The sequence below is a fragment of the Oncorhynchus clarkii genome, chromosome 28 (assembly GCF_045791955.1).
Source record: "Oncorhynchus clarkii lewisi isolate Uvic-CL-2024 chromosome 28, UVic_Ocla_1.0, whole genome shotgun sequence".
In the NCBI taxonomy this organism is placed as follows: domain Eukaryota; kingdom Metazoa; phylum Chordata; class Actinopteri; order Salmoniformes; family Salmonidae; genus Oncorhynchus; species Oncorhynchus clarkii.
Window position 1 is genome coordinate 37,246,451 of NC_092174.1, and position 21,835 is coordinate 37,268,285.

At 42.8% G+C, this 21,835-nt stretch overlaps 1 protein-coding gene across 5 annotated transcripts in view; it reads left to right on the top strand.

Moving 5' to 3' along the window:
* Positions 1-1,221: 1,221 nt before the first annotated feature.
* The window catches only part of LOC139386680 (myomegalin-like), a 109,672-nt gene continuing 89,058 nt past the window's right edge, over positions 1,222-21,835 (top strand). For 2 of the 5 annotated variants that reach the window (XM_071132478.1, XM_071132480.1), the window contains exon 1: positions 1,222-1,792. In XM_071132478.1, coding sequence (XP_070988579.1) covers positions 1,652-1,792 — 141 coding nt within the window. In that variant the 5' untranslated portion in view covers positions 1,222-1,651. The remainder of the gene's footprint in view (positions 1,793-21,835) is intronic. The other 3 variants (XM_071132479.1, XM_071132482.1, XM_071132483.1) reach the window with 2 other exon arrangements.

A 21,835-nucleotide genomic window follows, 5' to 3' on the forward strand; every position in this document is an offset into this window, starting at 1 on the left:
TAAGGTCACTAATTAGTCAGGAACTCTCCACACCTGGTTGTCTAGGGCTTAATTGAAAGGAAAAACCAAGAACCTGCAGACACTAGGCCCTCCATTGAATGAGTTTGACGCCCTTGTTTTACAGGGTCAGCCGTAGTAGTACGGCACCCCTGGAGCAAATTAGGATTAAGTGTCTTGCTCAAGGACACATCAAGAGATGTTTCACCTTGGGTATTCGAACCAGCAGCCTTTCAGTTACTGGCTTAACACTCTAACGACTAGGCTACCTGCCGCGGTTAACCACTTAGGGGTGGTTTTCAGAGCATACACAGTACATCCCTATAACATACCTGTTCTCTCCCCTCTCCACCCCCATTCTCTGCCTCGGAGGGACAGTCACTGTGAGATTGGCTCCCTATAAATAGCCTCACTGGCACAGAGCCATGCCTCTTATTACAGTCTCTGTCTCTACCTCTCAGATGATTCATTACACCCATTCGGCGAATTGAAATCTGTGGGGAACACAGACCATTGCGTATCATACTGTCCGTTGATCTCAATTGCAGATCTGAGCAAAAGGCACATTTGAATAGATTTTAATTTAGGATGCAGCCCTTATACACAAAGTACCTGTGCACCGACAGACAGACTGAGGAATAGACAGAGTACTGTATTATGTTTATGTTGGCTGACACATTACAGAATAAGCACCTACTGTATGTTGTCAGAGTTCAGAGTTTCAGCTGGTCGTAAGGAGAGGAGTAAGGAGAGGGGACAGAGAGAGAGGATATGTACGACCATTCAGACGTCCCCGACTCTAGCACCTCTTTCTATTTACCTCTTTCAATTCAATTCAAGGGCTTTATTGTCATGGGAAACATATTTTAACATTGCCAAATCAAGTGAAGTAGATAATAAAGGAAAGTGAAATAAACAATAAAAAGTAAACATTGTAGTCACAGAAGTTCCAAAAGAATAAAAAAGTTGGTGGCAACTTAATAGGGCTCGTGGTAATGACTGGAGCGGAAGCTGTGGAATGGTATCAAATACATCAAACACATGGTTTCCATTCCGTTCACTCCATTCCAGCCATTATTATTAGTCATCCTCCCCTCAGCAGCCTCCACTGGATCTTCTTACATGTCAAGTGCGTGCTTACCCATGGAGCCTCTCTCCCCCCCCCCCCCCCCCCCCTCCATGCTGTCGGAGATTCCAGGCATGTCTGTTTCAGTAAAATAAGCTCCTGTGTTCGGCCTCCTTGGCTCCAGAACACACCATGGAGCCAGCATGGCCACAGCTCTGACCACCCGGGCTGCACCGCTAAACGGCCCAACACACTCCTCCTGTGTGTGTGGGTGTTTTAGTGTTAGTGTCTGTGTGTGTAGATTCTCCATGGCTTCCTAGAGCTTAGGAAGTGACTTTCATTGTTTTCATCTTTTAGTTGTTTTTGCGTTGTGACACCGAGGACCGATATATTATGTCCACCGGGAAGAGGACATAACATGTCTAAAGGTTACCGGACTTTCTGATCTATATCATGGACCTGTCAAACGGCTACCGTATTTTTTAACGGTTACCGTATTTTCCCAATAACACGGCCATGTCAAATGGTTACCGTATTCTCTGACTTATAAGGGACATGTCTAACGGTTACCGTTGGTTTTAAAGTGACATGTCTAACGGTTACCGTACTCTGTCGCAGCATCTCAATGACCTGAAGAAGGAGAACTTCAGCCTCAAGCTCCGCATCTACTTCCTGGAGGAGAGGATCCTGCAGAAGTACGAGGACACCAGTGATCATGTCTACCGCACGGTGAGTGTGTGTGTGTGTGTGTGTGTGTGTGTGTGTGTGTGTCTGCATGCATGTCACAATGTTGGGAAAGGAGAGGTGGATGAAGTGGTGGAAGATGAAGGGTTTTGTCCATTATGTTAAAAGCAGCGATAGGGTCAATCCTTTCTGTGTTCCAGTCAGTTCAGGCATTGAACAGAGCCGTAGATGTTCAACTCACTAAGCACATGCCATGCAGTCAGGTTAGTCTGTTGTCCTCTATGTTCACTGCCAGGTTACAGAGGGTACTTTCTAGTAGTAATAGTAGTGTTATTGTATAAGAATCAATTCAACTGACTGAGGAATTTAAATGGAATTGAGCCCAACTCTAGGTGAAGGGAGGATGAGATGCGCTGATACAATGTTCTGTGTGTGTGTCCCTCTGAGGACATGGTACACATTCTTTCTCTATGATGTCATTGTCCTACAGTGGTCCCTGCTACAGGTTCATGGCTAGAAGGGATCCAGCTTTTGTCAAATTAACATCAGACTTTACTTTTCATAGCAGGTTAGGATAATTAACGTAGCAGGTTAGGAGTATTAGGTTAAGGTTTGGAAAAGGGTCAGGGTTAGCTAAAATGCACACAAAAAAGGACATTCATTTGACAAAAGCTTTATCTTCTAGCTATGATCCTGCTACAGGGAGCCATATAATGAGCATTTTAGACACTATCTACTCTGCTGGGGTTCCTCTGGTGTGATTCCTCTGCTGGGGTTCCTCTGGTGTGGTTGTGTGTTCTGTCTGGTGTCTATGAGTAGAATGTAGCGCTCGTTTGACAACTTAAATGTACAAAGAGAGATATCATTAATAAAATGCATGTCAATCTCTCCTGGCTCAAAGTAGAGGAGAGATTTACTTTATCACTACTTGTATTTGTGAGAAGAATTGACATGTTGAATGCACCGAGCTGTCTGTTTAAACTACTAGCACACAGCTCGGACACCCATGCATACTTCCCAAGACATGCCACCAGAGGTCTCTTCACAGTCCCCAAGTCCAGAATAGACTATGGGAGGCGCACGGTACTACATAGAGCCATGACTACATAGAACTCTATTCCACAGTACTACATAGAGCCATGACTACATAGAACTCTATTCCACAGTACTACATAGAGCCATGACTACATGGAACTCTATTCCACAGTACTACATAGAGCCATGACTACATAGAACTCTATTCCACAGTACTACATAGAGCCATGACTACATGGAACTCTATTCCACAGTACTACATAGAGCCATGACTACATGGAACTCTATTCCACAGTACTACATAGAGCCATGACTACATAGAACTCTATTCCACAGTACTACATAGAGCCATGACTACATAGAACTCTATTCCACAGTACTACATAGAGCCATGACTACATATAACTCTATTCCACAGTACTACATAGAGCCATGACTACATGGAACTCTATTCCACAGTACTACATAGAGCCATGACTACATGGAACTCTATTCCACAGTACTACATAGAGCCATGACTACATAGAACTCTATTCCACAGTACTACATAGAGCCATGACTACATAGAACTCTATTCCACATCAGGTAACTGATGCAAGCAGTAGAATCAGATTTTAAAAAACAGATAAAAATACACCTTATGGAACAGTGGGACTGTGAAGAGACATAGACACAGACACACACACATTATATTAGGCCATATGGCATTAGTGCATAAGCCTAAACTTTAGGGTGTAACTGTATGCGCGCACAATAGCCTGCTACTCGCCACATGCTTTTGGGAACGGATAGAAAAAGTAAATCCACGGAGGCAAAAACGACATTGTCGAAGTTCAATTCAATAAAATAAAAGGTGTGAAATGGAGGGTTGAAAATAAAGAGAAGGGAGGCCAGAAAAGTCATGTTTGGGAAAGATTTGGTGAAATGGTAAAAGAGGATGATAGCAGTGTGATGATTGTGAGGCGCTACAAATTGGACAGTCACAAGATGGGACTTCAACTAGGCCTATGGTACAGTGGTTTGTCCTTTAAAAGTTGCAGCGTACTGCAGCACAGCTTGCATGGTGCCGCAGAATTCTATGGCACGTTATTTAAGTGTGAACTACTGGTACCATTAATGCTAGTTAGTGCTAATTTGACCACCAGAGGGCATCTCTGAGAAGCAAAGTGAGTGATTGTAATCTGAATAAAGGCCAAAATAATATTTGTAAAGGCCAAAACATTTATTTCTGTTTTTAGGGGGAGAGAAACGCTGGGCCAATTGTGTACCACCCTATGAGACTCCCAATCACAGTCAGATGTGATACATAATAATACTTTTTGTGGTATTATTTGTTTTGTCTTTTCTGGTGGATTAAACTGAAATTGCAACCAATCACGGCCAGTTGTGATACAGCCAACCTAACTTAGATATACATTTGATGATAGAACTCTCCCCCTACCCTCCTTCCATGCTAGTCTATTGTCCAGCTACCTGCTAATAGCCATAATGGCGCTGTACAACGTGACCGTGTGTGTTTGAAAGAGTATTTTCTAGTAAGCAAACATTTGTTTACCTTCATTAGACAACTTTGTTCCAATATTTCTGCAATTCAGTGATATTTAATCCCATAGTAATTCGATATGGATCCATAACTAAATAAACATCGGCATTTTGAAAGAGTATTATTATAATTATTTTATTAACGAAAACATAAAGATGCAAATTATTAGTTACATTGTTTTAGTTTGAACGTGCAGACTGGCACTAAGAACAGATGAAAAGCTTCCCTAGTCAACGGCAATTTTAGTGCAACGCCCCTTAAAGTGTTGCTATGTGCTACCCACTGTGGCGGGGTGGGGTTTCACCCCCTCTCCCCCATGGGCTAGGTCTGTCTTATGTGCGCGGCTCTGCGGCCCATCCTGTGCCCCCTGCCCTCGTGCCTTGAACCTCATGCGCTTTCAGTGGATACAGCTGGAGAACTGCAAGGCAAATTATTGCGTGCCACTCGGGAGCCATGACCAATATATTTTGTCCTGCTCCTAACAGGGTTAATAATATATCTGTGAGAATATCCAAGGGGCTTTTATATAATTCAAAATAATAATAATAATCACTTTATTTAAAAAATAACAATATTTTGGAGATGACTTCGTTCTCACATAACGTCAAATGAGCGAGAAAAAGGCCATTCTTGAACATGGGGCGAGACATTGTTACTAATTTGTAAATATAGCCAGTTTATTTAGAATTATTTATTTATGTTTTTAGTGGGAGAGAAACCAAAAACCTACAGTCATCTCACAGTCAAGACCAGCACAGGTATTGAACCAGCATCTGTAGCAATACAGCTTACACTGCTATGCAGTTTTATTTATTTTCTTTATAAAAAAATGTATTTAACCAGGTAGGCTAGTTGAGAACACCTTTATTTAACCAGGTAGGCTAGTTGAGAACACCTTTATTTAACCAGGTAGGCTAGTTGAGAACACCTTTATTTAACCAGGTAGGCTAGTTGAGAACACCTTTATTTAACCAGGTAGGCTAGTTGAGAACACCTTTATTTAACCAGGTAGGCTAGTTGAGAACACCTTTATTTAACCAGGTAGGCTAGTTGAGAACACCTTTATTTAACCAGGTAGTCCAGTTGAGAACACCTTTATTTAACCAGGTAGGCTAGTTGAGAACACCTTTATTTAACCAGGTAGGCTAGTTGAGAACACCTTTATTTAACCAGGTAGGCTAGTTGAGAACACCTTTATTTAACCAGGTAGGCTAGTTGAGAACACCTTTATTTAACCAGGTAGGCTAGTTGAGAACACCTTTATTTAACCAGGTAGGCTAGTTGAGAACACCTTTATTTAACCAGGTAGGCTAGTTGAGAACACCTTTATTTAACCAGGTAGGCTAGTTGAGAACACCTTTATTTAACCAGGTAGGCTAGTTGAGAACACCTTTATTTAACCAGGTAGGCTAGTTGAGAACACCTTTATTTAACCAGGTAGGCTAGTTGAGAACACCTTTATTTAACCAGGTAGGCTAGTTGAGAACACCTTTATTTAACCAGGTAGGCTAGTTGAGAACACCTTTATTTAACCAGGTAGGCTAGTTGAGAACACCTTTATTTAACCAGGTAGGCTAGTTGAGAACACCTTTATTTAACCAGGTAGGCTAGTTGAGAACACCTTTATTTAACCAGGTAGGCTAGTTGAGAACACCTTTATTTAACCAGGTAGGCTAGTTGAGAACACCTTTATTTAACCAGGTAGGCTAGTTGAGAACACCTTTATTTAACCAGGTAGGCTAGTTGAGAACACCTTTATTTAACCAGGTAGGCTAGTTGAGAACACCTTTATTTAACCAGGTAGGCCAGTTGAGAACACCTTTATTTAACCAGGTAGGCTAGTTGAGAACACCTTTATTTAACCAGGTAGGCTAGTTGAGAACACCTTTATTTAACCAGGTAGGCTAGTTGAGAACACCTTTATTTAACCAGGTAGGCCAGTTGAGAACACCTTTATTTAACCAGGTAGGCTAGTTGAGAACACCTTTATTTAACCATGTAGGCCAGTTGAGAACACCTTTATTTAACCAGGTAGGCTAGTTGAGAACACCTTTATTTAACCAGGTAGGCCAGTTGAGAACACCTTTATTTAACCAGGTAGGCTAGTTGAGAACACCTTTATTTAACCAGGTAGGCTAGTTGAGAACACCTTTATTTAACCAGGTAGGCTAGTTGAGAACACCTTTATTTAACCATGTAGGCCAGTTGAGAACACCTTTATTTAACCAGGTAGGCTAGTTGAGAACACCTTTATTTAACCATGTAGGCCAGTTGAGAACACCTTTATTTAACCAGGTAGGCTAGTTGAGAACACCTTTATTTAACCAGGTAGGCCAGTTGAGAACACCTTTATTTAACCAGGTAGGCTAGTTGAGAACACCTTTATTTAACCAGGTAGGCTAGTTGAGAACACCTTTATTTAACCAGGTAGGCTAGTTGAGAACACCTTTATTTAACCAGGTAGGCTAGTTGAGAACACCTTTATTTAACCAGGTAGGCTAGTTGAGAACACCTTTATTTAACCATGTAGGCCAGTTGAGAACACCTTTATTTAACCAGGTAGGCTAGTTGAGAACACCTTTATTTAACCAGGTAGGCTAGTTGAGAACACCTTTATTTAACCATGTAGGCCAGTTGAGAACACCTTTATTTAACCAGGTAGGCTAGTTGAGAACACCTTTATTTAACCAGGTAGGCTAGTTGAGAACACCTTTATTTAACCAGGTAGGCTAGTTGAGAACACCTTTATTTAACCAGGTAGGCTAGTTGAGAACACCTTTATTTAACCAGGTAGGCTAGTTGAGAACACCTTTATTTAACCAGGTAGGCTAGTTGAGAACACCTTTATTTAACCAGGTAGGCTAGTTGAGATCACCTTTATTTAACCAGGTAGGCTAGTTGAGAACACCTTTATTTAACCAGGTAGGCCAGTTGAGAACACCTTTATTTAACCAGGTAGGCTAGTTGAGAACACCTTTATTTAACCAGGTAGGCTAGTTGAGAACACCTTTATTTAACCAGGTAGGCTAGTTGAGAACACCTTTATTTAACCAGGTAGGCTAGTTGAGAACACCTTTATTTAACCAGATAGGCCAGTTGAGAACACCTTTATTTAACCAGGTAGGCTAGTTGAGAACACCTTTATTTAACCAGGTAGGCTAGTTGAGAACACCTTTATTTAACCAGGTAGGCCAGTTGAGAACACCTTTATTTAACCAGGTAGGCTAGTTGAGAACACCTTTATTTAACCAGGTAGGCTAGTTGAGAACAAGTTCTCATTTGCAACTGCACCCTGACAAAGATAAAGCACAGCAATTCGACACATACAACAACACAGAGTTACATATGGAATAAACAAAACATAGTCAATAATACAGTGGAACAAAAGAAAACAAAAAGTCTATATACAGTGAGTGCAAATGAGTTAAGAAAAGGGAGTTAAGGCAATAAATAGGCCATGGTGGCGAAGTAATTACAATATAGCAATTAAACACTGGAATGGTAGATGTGCAGAAGATGAATGTGCAAGTAGAGATACTGGGGTGCAAAGGAGCAAGATAAATAAATAAATACAGTATGGGGATGAGGTAGATAGATGGGCTGTTTACAGATGGGCTATGTACAGGTGCAGTGATCTATGAGCTGCTCTGACAGCTGGTGCTTAAAGCTAGTGAGGGAGATATGAGTCTCCAGCTTCAGTGATTTTTGAGGTTTGTTCCAATCATTGGCAGCAGAGAACTGGAAGAGAAGCCAGCCAAAGGAGGAATTGGCTTTGGGGGTGACCAGTGAGATATACCTGCTTGAGCGCGTGTGAGTGCTGGAGCGCGTACGAGTGGGTGCTCCTATGGTGACCAATGAGCTGAGATAAGGCAGGGCTTTACCTAGCAGAGACTTGTAGATAACCTGTAGCCAGAGGGTTTGGCGACGAGTATGAAGCGAGGGCCAATCAACAAGAGCGTACAGGTCGCAGTGGTGGGTAGTGTATGGGGCTTTGGTGACAAAATGGATGGCACTGTGATAGACTGCATCCTATTTGTTGAGTAGAGTGTTGGAGGCTATTTTACAGATGACATCGCCAAAGTCAAAAATCAGTAGGATGGTCAGTTTTACGAGTGTATGTTTGGCTGCATGAGTGAAGGATGCTTTGTTGCGATACAGGAAGTCGATTCTAGATTTCATTTTGGATTTGAGATGCTTAATGTGAGTCTGGAAGGAGAGTTTACAGTCTAACCAGACACCTAGGTGTTTGTAGTTGTCCACGTATTCTAAGTCAGAGCCGTCAAGAGTAGTGATGCTGGACGGGCGGGCAGGTGCGGGCAGCGATCGATTGAAAAGCATGCAGAGCAGTTGGAGACCACAGAAGGAAACTTGTATGGCATTGAAGCTCGACTGGAGGTTAGTGTCCAAAGAGGGGACAGAAGTATACAGAATGGTGTCGTCTGTGTAGAGGTGGATCAGAGAATCACCAGCAGCAAGAGCGACATCATTGATGTATACACAGAAGAGAGTCGTCCTGAGAATTGATTCCTGTGGCACCCCCATAAAGACTGCCAGAGGTCCGGACAACAGGCCCTCCGATTTGACACACTGAACTTTATCAGAGAAGTAGTTGGTGTACCAGGCGAGGCAATCATTTGAGAAACCAAGGCTGTCGAGTCTGCCAATAAGAATGTGGTGATTGACAGAGTCGAAAGCCTTGGCCAGGTCGATGAATACTCCTGCACAGTAATGTCTCGTATCGATGGCGGTTATGATGTCATTTAGGACCTTGAGCGTGGCTGAGGTGCACCCATGACCAGCTCGGAAACCAGATTGCATAGCGGAGAAGGTACGGTGGGATTCGAAATGGTCGTTAATCTGTTTGTTAACTTGGCTTTCGAAGACCTTAGAAAGACAGGGTAGCATTGATATAGGTCTGGAGCAGTTTGGGTCTAGAGTGTCAACCCCTTTGAAGAGGGGGATGACCGCGGCAGCTGTCCAATCTTTGGGAATCTCAGATGATACGAAAGAGAGGTTGAACTATTAGGCTAGTAATAGTGGCTGCAACAATTTCAGCAGATAATTTTAGAAAGAGAGGGTCCAGAATGTCTAGCCCGGCTGATTTGTAGAGGTCCAGATTTTGCAGCGCTTTCAGAACATCAGCTATCTGAATTTGGGTGAAGAAGAAATGGTGGGGGCTTGGGCGGGTTGCTGTGGAGGGTGCAGGGCTGTTTACCGGGGTAGGGGTAGCCAGGTGGAAAGCATGGCCAGCCGTAGAGAAATGCTTATTGAAATTCTCAATTATAGTGGGTTTATCGGTGGTAACAGTGTTTCCTAGCCTCAGAGCAGTGGGCAGCTGGGAGGAGGTGCTCTTATTCTCCATGGACTTTACGGTGTCCCAGAACTTTATGGAGTTTGTACTACAGGATGCAAATTTCAGTTTGAAAAAGCTAGCCTTAGCTTTCCTAACTGCCTGTGTATATTTGTTCCTAACTTCCCTGAAAAGTTGCATATCACGGGGGCTATTCGATGCTAATGCAGAACGCCTCAGGATGTTTTTGTGCTGGTCAAGGGCAGACAGGTTTGGAGTGAACCAAGGACTAAATCTATTCCTAGTTCTACATTTTTTTGAATAGGGCATGCTTTTTTAAGATGGTGAGGAAGGCACTTTTAACGAATAACCAGGCATCCTTTACTGACGGGATGAGGTCAATGTCATTCCAGGATACCCCGGCTAGGTCGATTAGAAAGGCCTGCTCGCATAAGTGTTTTAGGAAGCGTTTGACAGTGATGAGGGGTGATCGTTTGGTCGCAGACCCATTACGGATGAAGGCAATGAGGCAGTGATCGCTGAGATCTTGATTGAAAACAGCAGAGGTGTATTTGGAGGGTGAGTTAGTTAGGATGATATCTATGAGGGTGCCTGTGTTTACGGATTTGGGGTTGTACATGGTAGGTTCATTGATAATTTGTGTGAGATTGAGGGCATCAAGTTTAGATTGTAGGATGGCCGGGGTGTTAAGCATGTCCCAGTTTAGGTCACCTAACAGCACAAGCTCAGAAGATAGATGGGGGGCAATCAATTCACATATGGTGTCGAGGGCACAGCTGGGGGCAGAGGGTGGTCTATAGCAAGCGGCAACAGTGAGAGACTTGTTTCTGGAAAGGTGCATTTTTAGAAGTAGAAGCTTGATTTGGGTACATACCTGGATATTAAGACAGAACTCTGCAGGCTATCTTTTCAGTAGATTGCAACACCGCCCCCTTTGGCAGTTCTATCTTGGCGGAAAATGTTATAGTTGGGGATGGAGATTTCAGGGATTTGGGTTGTTTTCCTAAGCCAGAATTCAGATACGGCTAAGACATCTGGGTTGGCAGAGTGTGCTAAAGCAGTGAGTAAAACAAACTTAGGGAGTAGGCTTCTAATGTTAACATGCATGAAACCAAGGCTTTATGGTTACAGAAGTCAACAAATGAGAGCACCTGGGGAGTGGGAGATGAGCTAGGCACTGCAGGAGTCTCCCGCCTGTCCGGTGCTGCCGGAATCTCCCGTCCATTCGGGACCCATTGCTAGGGTCCCCAGCCCGAGGTCGGCGGTGAGGGTCGCCGCTCGAAAGAGGCCACAGAGGCGGTTGAGGAGGCGGACAAAGACTATGGTGGAGTGGGGTCCAAGTTCAGGACTGTTCGTTTGTCGTGTATTGTTTTTTGTTTCAGTATTCATTCTTTATTAAATTACAACGCTGCACCTTGGTCCTCTCTTTCTCCCGACAACAACCGTTACAATAATGACAAAAGCGAAGCTACATGTATCTAATTATAGACATGTTTACTGAAAAATAACCTTCCAAAATGGAGGAAATTATAAGCAGAAACATATCAAAATCAGGCAACAAAAAACAATCCTGCAACCCCTGTCAAAAAATCGTTCTGCAGTCTTTGACTGTAGCTTATAGCATATTGTCTATATTTGTGGGTCACAAGAACCTTAGTGAGGTCGGCAACTGATGTTGGGCGATTAGGCTTGGCTCACAGTCGGCGTTCCAATTTATCCCAAAGGTGTTTGATGGGGTTGAGGTCAGGGCTCTGTGCATGCCAGTCAAGTTCTTCCACACTGATCTCAACAAACTATTTCTGTATGGACCTCGCTTTGTGAACGACGGGATTGTCATGCTGAAACTGGAGCAGGCCTTCCCCAAACTGTTGCCACAAAGTTGGAAGCACAAAATAATTTAGAATAAGGGTATTCAACTCTTTTTAAAATTTTAAATTTTTACCCCTTTTTCTCCCCAATTTTGTGGTATCCAATTGTTAGTAGCTACTATCTTGTCTCATCGCTACAACTCCCTTACGGGCTCGGGAGAGACGAAGGTTGAAAGTCATGCGTCCTCCGATACACAATCCAACCAAGCCGCACTGCTTCTTAACACAGCGCGCATCCAACCCGGAAGCCAGCTGCACCAATGTGTCGGAGGAAACACCGTGCACCTGGCAACCTTGGTTAGCACGCACTGCGCCCGGCCCGCCACAGGTGTCGCTGGTTTGCGATTAGACAAGGATATCCCTACCGGCCATGCCCTCCCTAACCCGGATGACGATAGCCCAATTGTGTGTCGCCCCACAGACCTCCCGGTCGCGGCCGGTTACGACAGAGCCTGGGCACGAACCCAGAGTCTCTGGTGGCACAAAAAAAATATACTAAGGCTGTCAGCCAAGCTGAAGTACAGTGCCCTTAACCACTGCGCCACCCGGGAGGCCAGGGTACTCAGCTCTTACCCTAGGAGGTCTGGAGCCTGTAGGTTTTCTGTTCTAAATAAGTCCCTGATTAGAGGGGAACAAGGAAAAAATGCTGTGGAACTGGCTTTGAGGTGCAGAGTTGAGTTTGAGGGCTCTAGAATGTCATTGTATTGCTGTAGCGTTAAGATTTCCCTTCACAGGAACTAGCCCAAACCATGAAAAACAGCCCCAGACCACTATGCCTCCTCCACCAGACGTTACAATTGAATTCTGGCAGGTGGTGTCCTCCTGGCATCCGCCAAACCTAGATTTGTCTGTCAGAAAGGTGGCATCCTATGACGGTGCCACATTGAAAGTCACTGAGCTCTTCAGTAAAGTCATTCTACTGCCAATGTTGGTCTATGGAGATTGTATGGCTGTGTGCTCGATTTCATACACATGTCAGAAAGGGGTGTTGCTGAAATAGCCAAATCCACTCATTTGAAGGGGTGTCCACATACTTTTGTATATATAGTGTATGTGTGAGTGGGGGTGTGTGTGTGTGTGTTATAAGTGTGTTTGTGTGTTCTTGGTCTGTGTGTATGTGTAAGGTGACTCTGTGAGCCAGCTGTTGTCTGGGTGCGTATGGAAATGGTAAAATCCATTATTGGTCCCTTCTCCAGAATCCCTATAGGCCACCATTCCAGAGAGGTAGAGAGACTAATGTGCGTGGCTATGTGCTGTGTGTTTGTATGTGTGTGTTTGTATGTTTTCATGCTTGCTTTCATCTGTGTGTGAGTGTATGATTGTGTGTGTCTACATTCTTCCAATACATTCTTCTTCAGCCCTTAATCTCCTCCCTGATCATCAGTAAACCTCTGATATGAGAATCATGCAAACAAGATGGCTGATATGATCCAAATAAACAAGATGGCTGACCTTATCCAAATTAACAAGATGGCTAACCTTATCCAAATAACTAGATGGCTGATCTGATCCAAATAAACAAGACCTGAATGTGCTCTGACTCATCCTCTATCGTGCATGCCACAGCTAATTGAGTAGAAAGAGGTTTGACCAAACTGACACTTTCATGTTTATCGTGTTATAATTAAGCAATATGCATGAGGGGGTGTGGAATATGGCCAATATACCACAGCTAAGGGCTGTTCTTAAGCACGATGCAACGCGGAGTGCCTGGATACTGCCCTTATCCAAGGTATATTGGCCATATACCACAAACCCCTGAGGTGCATTATTGCTATTATAAACTGGTTACTAATGTAATTAGAGCAGTAAAAAAAATGTAATACCTGTGGTGTACGTTCTGATATACCACGGCTGTCAGCCAATCAACATTCACTGCTCGAACCACCCGGTTTATAATTACCATTAGTAACCATTATAATTACTATTCACAAAATAATAATTCAAGGAATATTATTCTGAAGTATGAGGACTACGGTTCGTATCCATTTAAACGTAGTCAGATTTATTACAGTTACACAATAAGAATACAATTGACAAATAGTACATAACAGAAGTCTTCAATTTTTATAAATGTTTTATTTCACCTTTATTTAACCAGGTAGGCCAGATCACCTTTATTTAACCAGGTAGGCCAGTTGAGAACAAGTTCTCATTTATAACTGCGACCTGGCCAGGATAAAGCAAAGCAGTGTGACAAAAACATCAACACAGAGTTACACATGGGATAAATAAACCTACAGTCAATTACACAATATAAAAAGTATATGTACAGTGTGTACAAATGTAGTAAGATTAGGGAGGTAAGGCAATAAATATGCCATAGAGGCAAAATAATTACAATTTAGCATTAACACTGGAGTGATAGAAGTGCAGATGATGATGTGCATGTAGAGATACTAGGGTGCATAAAAGCAACAACAACAAAAATAACAATATGAGGATGAGGCAGTTGGGTGTGCTATTTACAGATGGGCTGTGTACAGGTACAGTGATCGGTAAGCTGCTCTGACAGCTGATGCTTAAAGTTAGAGAAGTTAAGTCTCCAGCTTCAGTGATTTTTTGCAATTCGTTCCAGTCATTGGCAGCAGAGAACTGGAAGGAAAGGCGGCCAAAGGAAGTGTTGGCTTTGGGGATGACCAGTGAAATATACCTGCTGGAGCGTGTGCTACGGGTGGGTGTTGCTATGGTGACCAGTGAGCTGAGATAAGGTTGGGCTTTACCTAGCAAAGACTTAGATGACCTGGATGAACTGGAGCCAGTGGGTTTGGCGCCGAATATGTAGCGAGGGCCAGCCAACGAGAGCAGTGGTGGGTGGTATATGGGGCTTTGGTGACAAAACGGATGGCACTGTGATAGACTACATCCAATTTGAGTAGAGTGTTGGAGGTTATTTTGTAAATGACATCGCCGAAGTCAAGGATCGGTAGGATAATTAGTTCTACGAGGGTATGTTTGGCAGCATGAGTGAAGGATGCTTTGTTGCGAAATAGGAAGCCAGTTCTAGATTTAAAATTGGATTGAAGATGCTTAATGTGAGTATGGAAGGAGAGTTTACAGTCTAACCAGACACCAAGGTATTTGTAGTTGTTCACTTATGCTAAGTCAGAACCGTCCAGAGTAGTGATGCTGGTTGGGCGGGTACGGGCAGCAATCGGTTGAAGAGCATGCATTTAGTTTTACTTGGAGTTGGAGACCACGGAAGGAGTGTTGCATGGCATTGAAGCTTGTTTGGAGGTTTGTTAACACAGTGTGGTAGATCAGAGAATCAGCAGCAGCAAGAGTGACATCATTGATATATACAGAGAAAAGAGTCGGCCCGAGAATTGAACCCTGTGGCACCCCCATAGAGACTGCTAGAGGTCCAGACAACGGGCCCTCCGATTTGACACACTGAACTCTATCTGAGAAGTAGTTGGTGAACCAGGGGAGGCAGTCATTTGAGAAACCGAGGCTATTGAGTCTGGCGATAAGAATGTGGAAGCCTTGGCCAGGTTGATGAAGACGGCTGCACAGTACTGTCTTTTATCGATGGTGGTTGCCACAAGATACAAACTATATAAAAGTCTATAGGTGATTAATAAAAACACACTATAGTGTAATGGAACGCTACGCCAGGAGAATTACATCGACTCCATGAGCAAAGTGACAACCCAGCCAAATCCCAGTGTCTCATATCGTCTAATTAACATCACTTTGCATGGCACAAAACATTACAACAAAAGGCATGAAAGCAACACACACATTCTTGGATCTAATCATCACAACTCTCATCTCAATGATAGGAGTGTACATCTGCTTTGCTCCCTCTTTGAACTGACCGCCATCCGATAAACAAATTAACAATAAATCCAGCACAATGAAACATATCAACATTTATAGCTCTTTAGGAACACTTGAAACAATCCAAACATGACAATTTAATTCACACAGTAACATTCATTCAGTCAATTTCACGTTTCATTGTGTCTTCACACCTTCAACGGTGTCCACGCTCCCAGCATTCTGTGAGAAGGGAACGTCCCTTCCTAGAGATTACCACAGGTGTGATGGACCCCTGCGATAGCCCACAGAGTCAGCCATCCATACAGTGCCTTGCAAAAGTATTCACCATCTTGGCGTTTTTCCTATTTTGTTGCATTACAACCTGTAATTTAAATGGATTTTTATGTCGATTTCATGTAATAGACATACACAAAATAGTCTAAATTGGTGAATTGAAATTAAGAAAATTACAGAAAAGTGGTGCGTGCATATGTATTCACCCCCTTTGCTATGAAGTCACACAATTAATTAAATGAAGTCCACCTGTGTGCAATCTAAGTGTCACATAATCTGTCACATGATCTCAGTATATGACCTGTTCTGAAAGGCCCCAGAGTCTGCAACACCACTAAGCAAGGGGCACCACCAAACAAACTGCACCATGAAGACCAAGGAGCTCTCCAAACAGGTCAGGGAGAAGTACAGTACAGGTTTGGTTATAAAAAAATATCCAAAACTTTTAACATATATATTCTGGCACCACCAACAAACTTGTCAAGAGCCGCCCTCTAAAAATCACGGACCAGGCATTAATCAGGAAGGAAACAAAGAGACCAAAGGTAACCTTGAAGGAGCTGCAAAGCTCCACAGAGGAGATTGGAGTATCTGTCCATAGGACCACTTTAAGCCGTACAATCCATAGAGCTGGGCTTTACGGAAGAGTGGCCAGAATAAAGCCATTGCTTAAAGAACAAAATAAGCAAACACGTTTGGTGTACGCCAGAAGGCATGTGGGAGACTCCCCAAACATATGGAAGAAGCTACTCTGACTAAAATTGAGCTTTTTGGCCATCAAGGAAAACGCTATGTCTGGCACAAACCCAACACGTCACATCACCCTGAGAACACCATCCCCACAGTGAAGCATGTTGGTGGCAGTATCATGCTGTGGGGATGTTTTTCATCGGCAGGGACTGGGAAACTGGTCAGATTTGAAGGAATGATGGATGACACTAAATACAGGGAAATTCTTGAGGGAAATCTGTTTCAGTCTTCCAGAGATTTGAGACTGGGACGGAGGTTCACCTTCCAGCTGGACAATGACCCTAAGCATACTGGTAAAGCAACACTCGAGTGGTTTAAGGGGAAACATTTAAATGTCTCGGAATGGCCTAGTCAAAGCCCAGACCTCAATTCAATTGATAATCTGTGGTATGACTTAAAGATTGCTCTACACCAGCGGAACCCATCGAACTTTGCCTTGAAGAATGGGCAAAAATCCCAGTGGCTAGATGTGCCAAGCTTATGGAGACATTCCAAGAGACTTGCAGCTGTAATTGCTGCAAAAGGTGGCTCTACAATGTATTCACTTTGGGGGGTGAATAGTTAAGCACGCTCAAGTTTCTTATTTCTTGTTTGTTTCATCCATAACAAATATTTTGTATCTTCAAAGTGGTAGGCATGTTGTGTAAATCAAATGATAAACACCCCAAAATCTATTTTAATTCCAGGTTGTAAGGCAACAAAATAGGAAAAATGTCAAGGGGGTGAATACTTTCGCAAAGCCACTGTAAATCATGACTGAGTCATCACGCTTGACGAAGTCATCATGCTGGCCTCAGCTCCTGCAAGTCACTAGTCGCTAGTATATCCTTTTTCCGCTACATGTCCATAGAATTAGGAATGTCTCATTTAATAGGATCTCTATGGTCGTGTCACTCCCGGTCCATGCAAGGCCATATGATAATGCTGTCACTTCCCACTGGACAAATACTGGTTGAATCAATGTTGTTTCCACCTCATTTCAACAAAACAATCTCTGTGAGGACATTGAATAAAGGTGGGAAAACTGATTGGATTTGAAAAGAGTCATCAACGTCAGGGAGTTAGGTATTTTTTGGACACAACTTTTTACCTAAATCCAATGACATGGTGACATGTTTTGTTGATTTCACGTTGAATTTATGATAGTTAACAACTCAACCAAATGTAAGTTAAAAGCAGATGTTGAAATGACATCTGTGCCAGGTGGAATCATTGTCTCAGATACAGTAATTATGTTAATTTGGCCTTGGGATTGTTTCTTTGTTGATCTGCTTGATTCAGTTGATTTCCTGGCACTGTTTCTGTTGTCTTAGTTTACACTCCCTGCTCAGAGTGGGAGGGAGAGGATTTCTATATATAGTCCAAGCTTGAGTGCAATAATTTATTCAACACATTTGTTTTTCTGCAATGGGTTTGACTTGCTTGTTTTCATCCCGATATCTGTGCATGTGTAACAGTATAGCTTCCGTCCCTCTCTTCACCCCTACCTGGGCTCCTGGTTCGAGCACACATCTGCACACATCGACAACAGTCACCCTCGAAGCATCGTTACCCATCATTCCACAAAAGCAGCGGCCCTTGCAGAGCAAGGGGAACAACTACTTCAAAGTCTCAGAGCGAGTGACGTCACCGATTGAAACGCTATTAGCGCGCACCCCGCTAACTAGCTAGCCATTTCACATCGGTTACACATGCATGTCAGTATAAAAAATTATTCGGATTAACAAGTACACATTTTTTTTTTCAAAGGTACCTAAAGATTCTTATAAATAAAGTAGTCAAAGGTTTAGTATTTGGCTTCATATTTCTAGCATATTTCAATGAAATATGAATTTGCAGTTAGTTTTGGTTGCGTTTCAGATTATGTTGTGCCCAATAGAAATTAATGGTAAATCATGTATTGTGTTATTATGGAGTCACTTGAATTGTGATTAATGATGATTTAGAAAGTTACAGAGGGTCAAAGATCATACCCCCAACCCATGCTAACCTCTCACCATTACTAATAACAGGGGAGGTTAGCATGTCTTGGGGCTATGATCTTTGACCCTCTGTAACTTTCTCACTCATCATTATTCAGGATTCATTCAGGACCATCCATAATCATGTTAGCATCCATATTAATTTGGAAGTGTTTGGAAACATATTATATTCTTATTTACAATAAAAGTGGCTCCAAAATGACACATTACATTATTTACCATTCATTTCTATTGGGAACAAAATAATCTGAAACACACCCAAGAAAAACTGCAAATGCATCCAACAAGTTTGTAGAGTCACAAGCTTAATGTAAGCATTGCGTGCTAAGAATATGGGACCAAATATTCCTAGAATCTTATGGGATGTCAATCATTTTTACCTCTACCTTGTTGATATAGTTTTGTAATACTTGTTAAACAAAATATATTTCTCTGAGCAATTGTATTAGTATAAAAGTATATACTTTTTTTGAGCATACAATATAGGTCCGTATTTAAATCATATATTTTATACAGTCATTATCGCTCATCTTTATCAAGAGTGTCAATAATTTCAGACCCCACTGTATGCGTGTGTGACTGCATGGCTAGGTGTGTGTGTGTGTAAGCGACTAGGCCTAGCACTATACTCTTAACCCCATGTCTCAGCCAATCAGGCAGCCTTGTACCACTCCAGTGCATATCTAGTTATAAGGGGAACTGTTACTGTGGGCCGAGGGGGGGGGGGGGGGGGGGGGGGCAGGAATAGCAGGTGCACCATGGACTCCTATATTTAGAGCTGTGTGGATAACAGGAAAAAATCCTGGTTACTGTCTGTCAAGCAGTGACTAATGATGTGAAAAGTAATGTGAAATGCATTTAAATGAATTTCAATTTGTTTACGTGACTTTGGCTTTTGTAGCGACACTGTAAGAGCACATATATTTTGATGCTTTGTAAGTCTCTGGATAACAATGTCTACTAAATTGCTAAAATGTTTATGTAAAATGTTATCTTACGAACATTGCTTTTGTTTTGCTGAAGTATTTCCAAAAAGATCAATAAGATTTATATTTCACACTGCAAGGACACAGCGTAGTCATTAACTAACGGTTGTGTGTCAATACCAGTCCAAAAGGCCAAAATGACAGTTTCAGTGTGGGTGAGCTCTAGTGACACGTGCACTTGGGGGTCTGCTTACTCTGTGTGTGCGCACATGTATCCAGGGTCAGTGTGAGTGTTAAGGACAGACAGATAGTTTTGCTATGAAGGTGTGATGAACTGGAATACCTCTCTGGCTAGAAGACAGAGCAGATTCTAAAGGTCAATAGACTGGGGGAAGAACTATAATACTACATACAGGTCTGACAGAGTGAGAGAGATGGAAGGATGTGGGAGACAGGAAATGAGAGAAATGGAATAGAAAATATTGAGAGAAAAAGTGAGAATAGGATACAGTTTGAATTTCAGAGAGTGAAAAGAGAGATAAGAGAAAGAGGACAGAGATAAGCAACAATAACACGAAAGAAAGAGAGAGAGACGGTAGTGTCTTATCCCTGTCCAGGGTCACAACCGGACAATTGAACCTCACCATTAATTCCCAGTCACATTGCCAATCCATTTTCCATATCCCAAATCCCTATCCTAAAGGCCCTGTTGTCACGTTCGTCGTAAGGATCGGACAAAGTTCCACACAATTTTAATAAATCGAAACTCACTGAACAAAACGAACGAACCGACCGACCGACCGACCGACCGACCGACCGACCGACCGACCGACCGACCGACCGACCGACCGACCGACCGACCGACCGACCGACCGACCGAAACCTGAAGCTATACACATAGTGCTGACAGGCAACTATACATAGACAAGATCCTACAACACAAATGAGTAAAATGGCTACCTAAATATGATCCCCAATCAGAGACAACGATAAACAGCTGTCTCTGATTGGGAACCATATCAGGCCAACATAAACATACAAAAACCCCTAGACATAGAAAAACTAGAGTACCCACCCTAGTCACACCCTGACCTAACCAAAATATATAGAAAAAGTGAGATATCTAAGGTCAGGGCGTGACACCTGTCCTAGCTCGGAACCCTATTCTGGTTCAACGTGCCTGTCAGAGCAGATAACCAAGGTGTGTACTTTAACCCCTGACCCCTGGTATAAGCCCCAGAGATGCTCTGCTTTCCCCCTGGTTTAAGTATGTGAGCCTAACAGTTAGTTACCCTCCATTGTGAGGTGAGGGGAATGACATTTTACCTTTATAATGATGAAAATATAATAACTTTATGTTGTATTTACACAGTAGCCTATTAAAATGTATGTTTGGCAATGGAACCAGGGCTGTTGAAAGCCCTGGGTACGTTTTGTAACCTGTACTAGCTCCTGAGTGGTGCAGCGGTCTAAGGCACTGCATCTCAGTGCTAGAGCGGTCACTACAGACACCCTGGTTCGAGTCCAGGCTGTATCACAACCGGCTGTTATTGGGAGTCCCATAGAGCGGTGCACAATTGGCCTAGTGTCGTCCCGGTTTGGCCGGTGTAGGCCGTCATTGTAAATAAAAATTTGTTCTTAACTGACTTGCCTAGTTAAATAAAGGATGTAATAAAAATTAGCTTTGCACTGGTGTGAGATGTGGCAAAGAGCTGATGTTAGAAAGATCTCTAACAGATCTGGGACCAGTACAGATTGATACATGTTTATTCTATGAATTGATATGCATTCTTTGTTAAACTTTGATAGGTTTCAAGTAAAGTAGGCAATGGACAGGACATTATAGATTTTTGGTAACCTCCAAAAAGTTTGGGTTTCCTGGCAGCCTGTCCCATCATAAAATATAACATCTGTGACAGGAGAGAACCATGTTCCCTACTAATGTTACGTATGCACACCACACCACTCTGATTGATACAGCAGAGAGAGGGGGAGGGAAGGAGGAAAATTGATGCAGCATAGGAGGGGTGTGGGGATCAGGTGTAGATGGTGAAGGTATTTGGGGGTTGTGGGTGAGAAGGAGAGAGGACAGGTTGTGCGTGTAGGGTTTCTGTTGCTGGCTAACTGTGGGAGGGTGTTGGAGGGGGATAGAAGACACTGGATACTGTACAGGACAAGCACTAGGTGCATTTGGAAGGCAGGAGTTTCCAGGAGAGTAATAGGGTATACTGTTCCTCTGGGCATCAGGGGTCTTTGCAAGGCAGTACAGGTCAGTGGAGGCTGGTGGGAGGAGCTACAGGAAGACGGGCTCATTGTAATGGGTGGAATGGAATTAATGGATCGGATTCAAACGTGGTTTCCATACGTTTTGATATGTTTGAAACCATTCTATTAATTCCATTCCAGCCATTACAATGAGCCTGTACTCTACTATCTTCCTGTGTTTTATACTAATTGTACTAATGGTGCCTGCACATCTTTGAGTTTCTATGACTTCATTGACTTGTTTTAAAGTTTCTATTTGATATTCCTTGTCTTCTGAGATGAATCGTTATGATGTGGTTGAGGATGATGATGATGATATTGGTGATGACGGTGACAACGACAACAATAT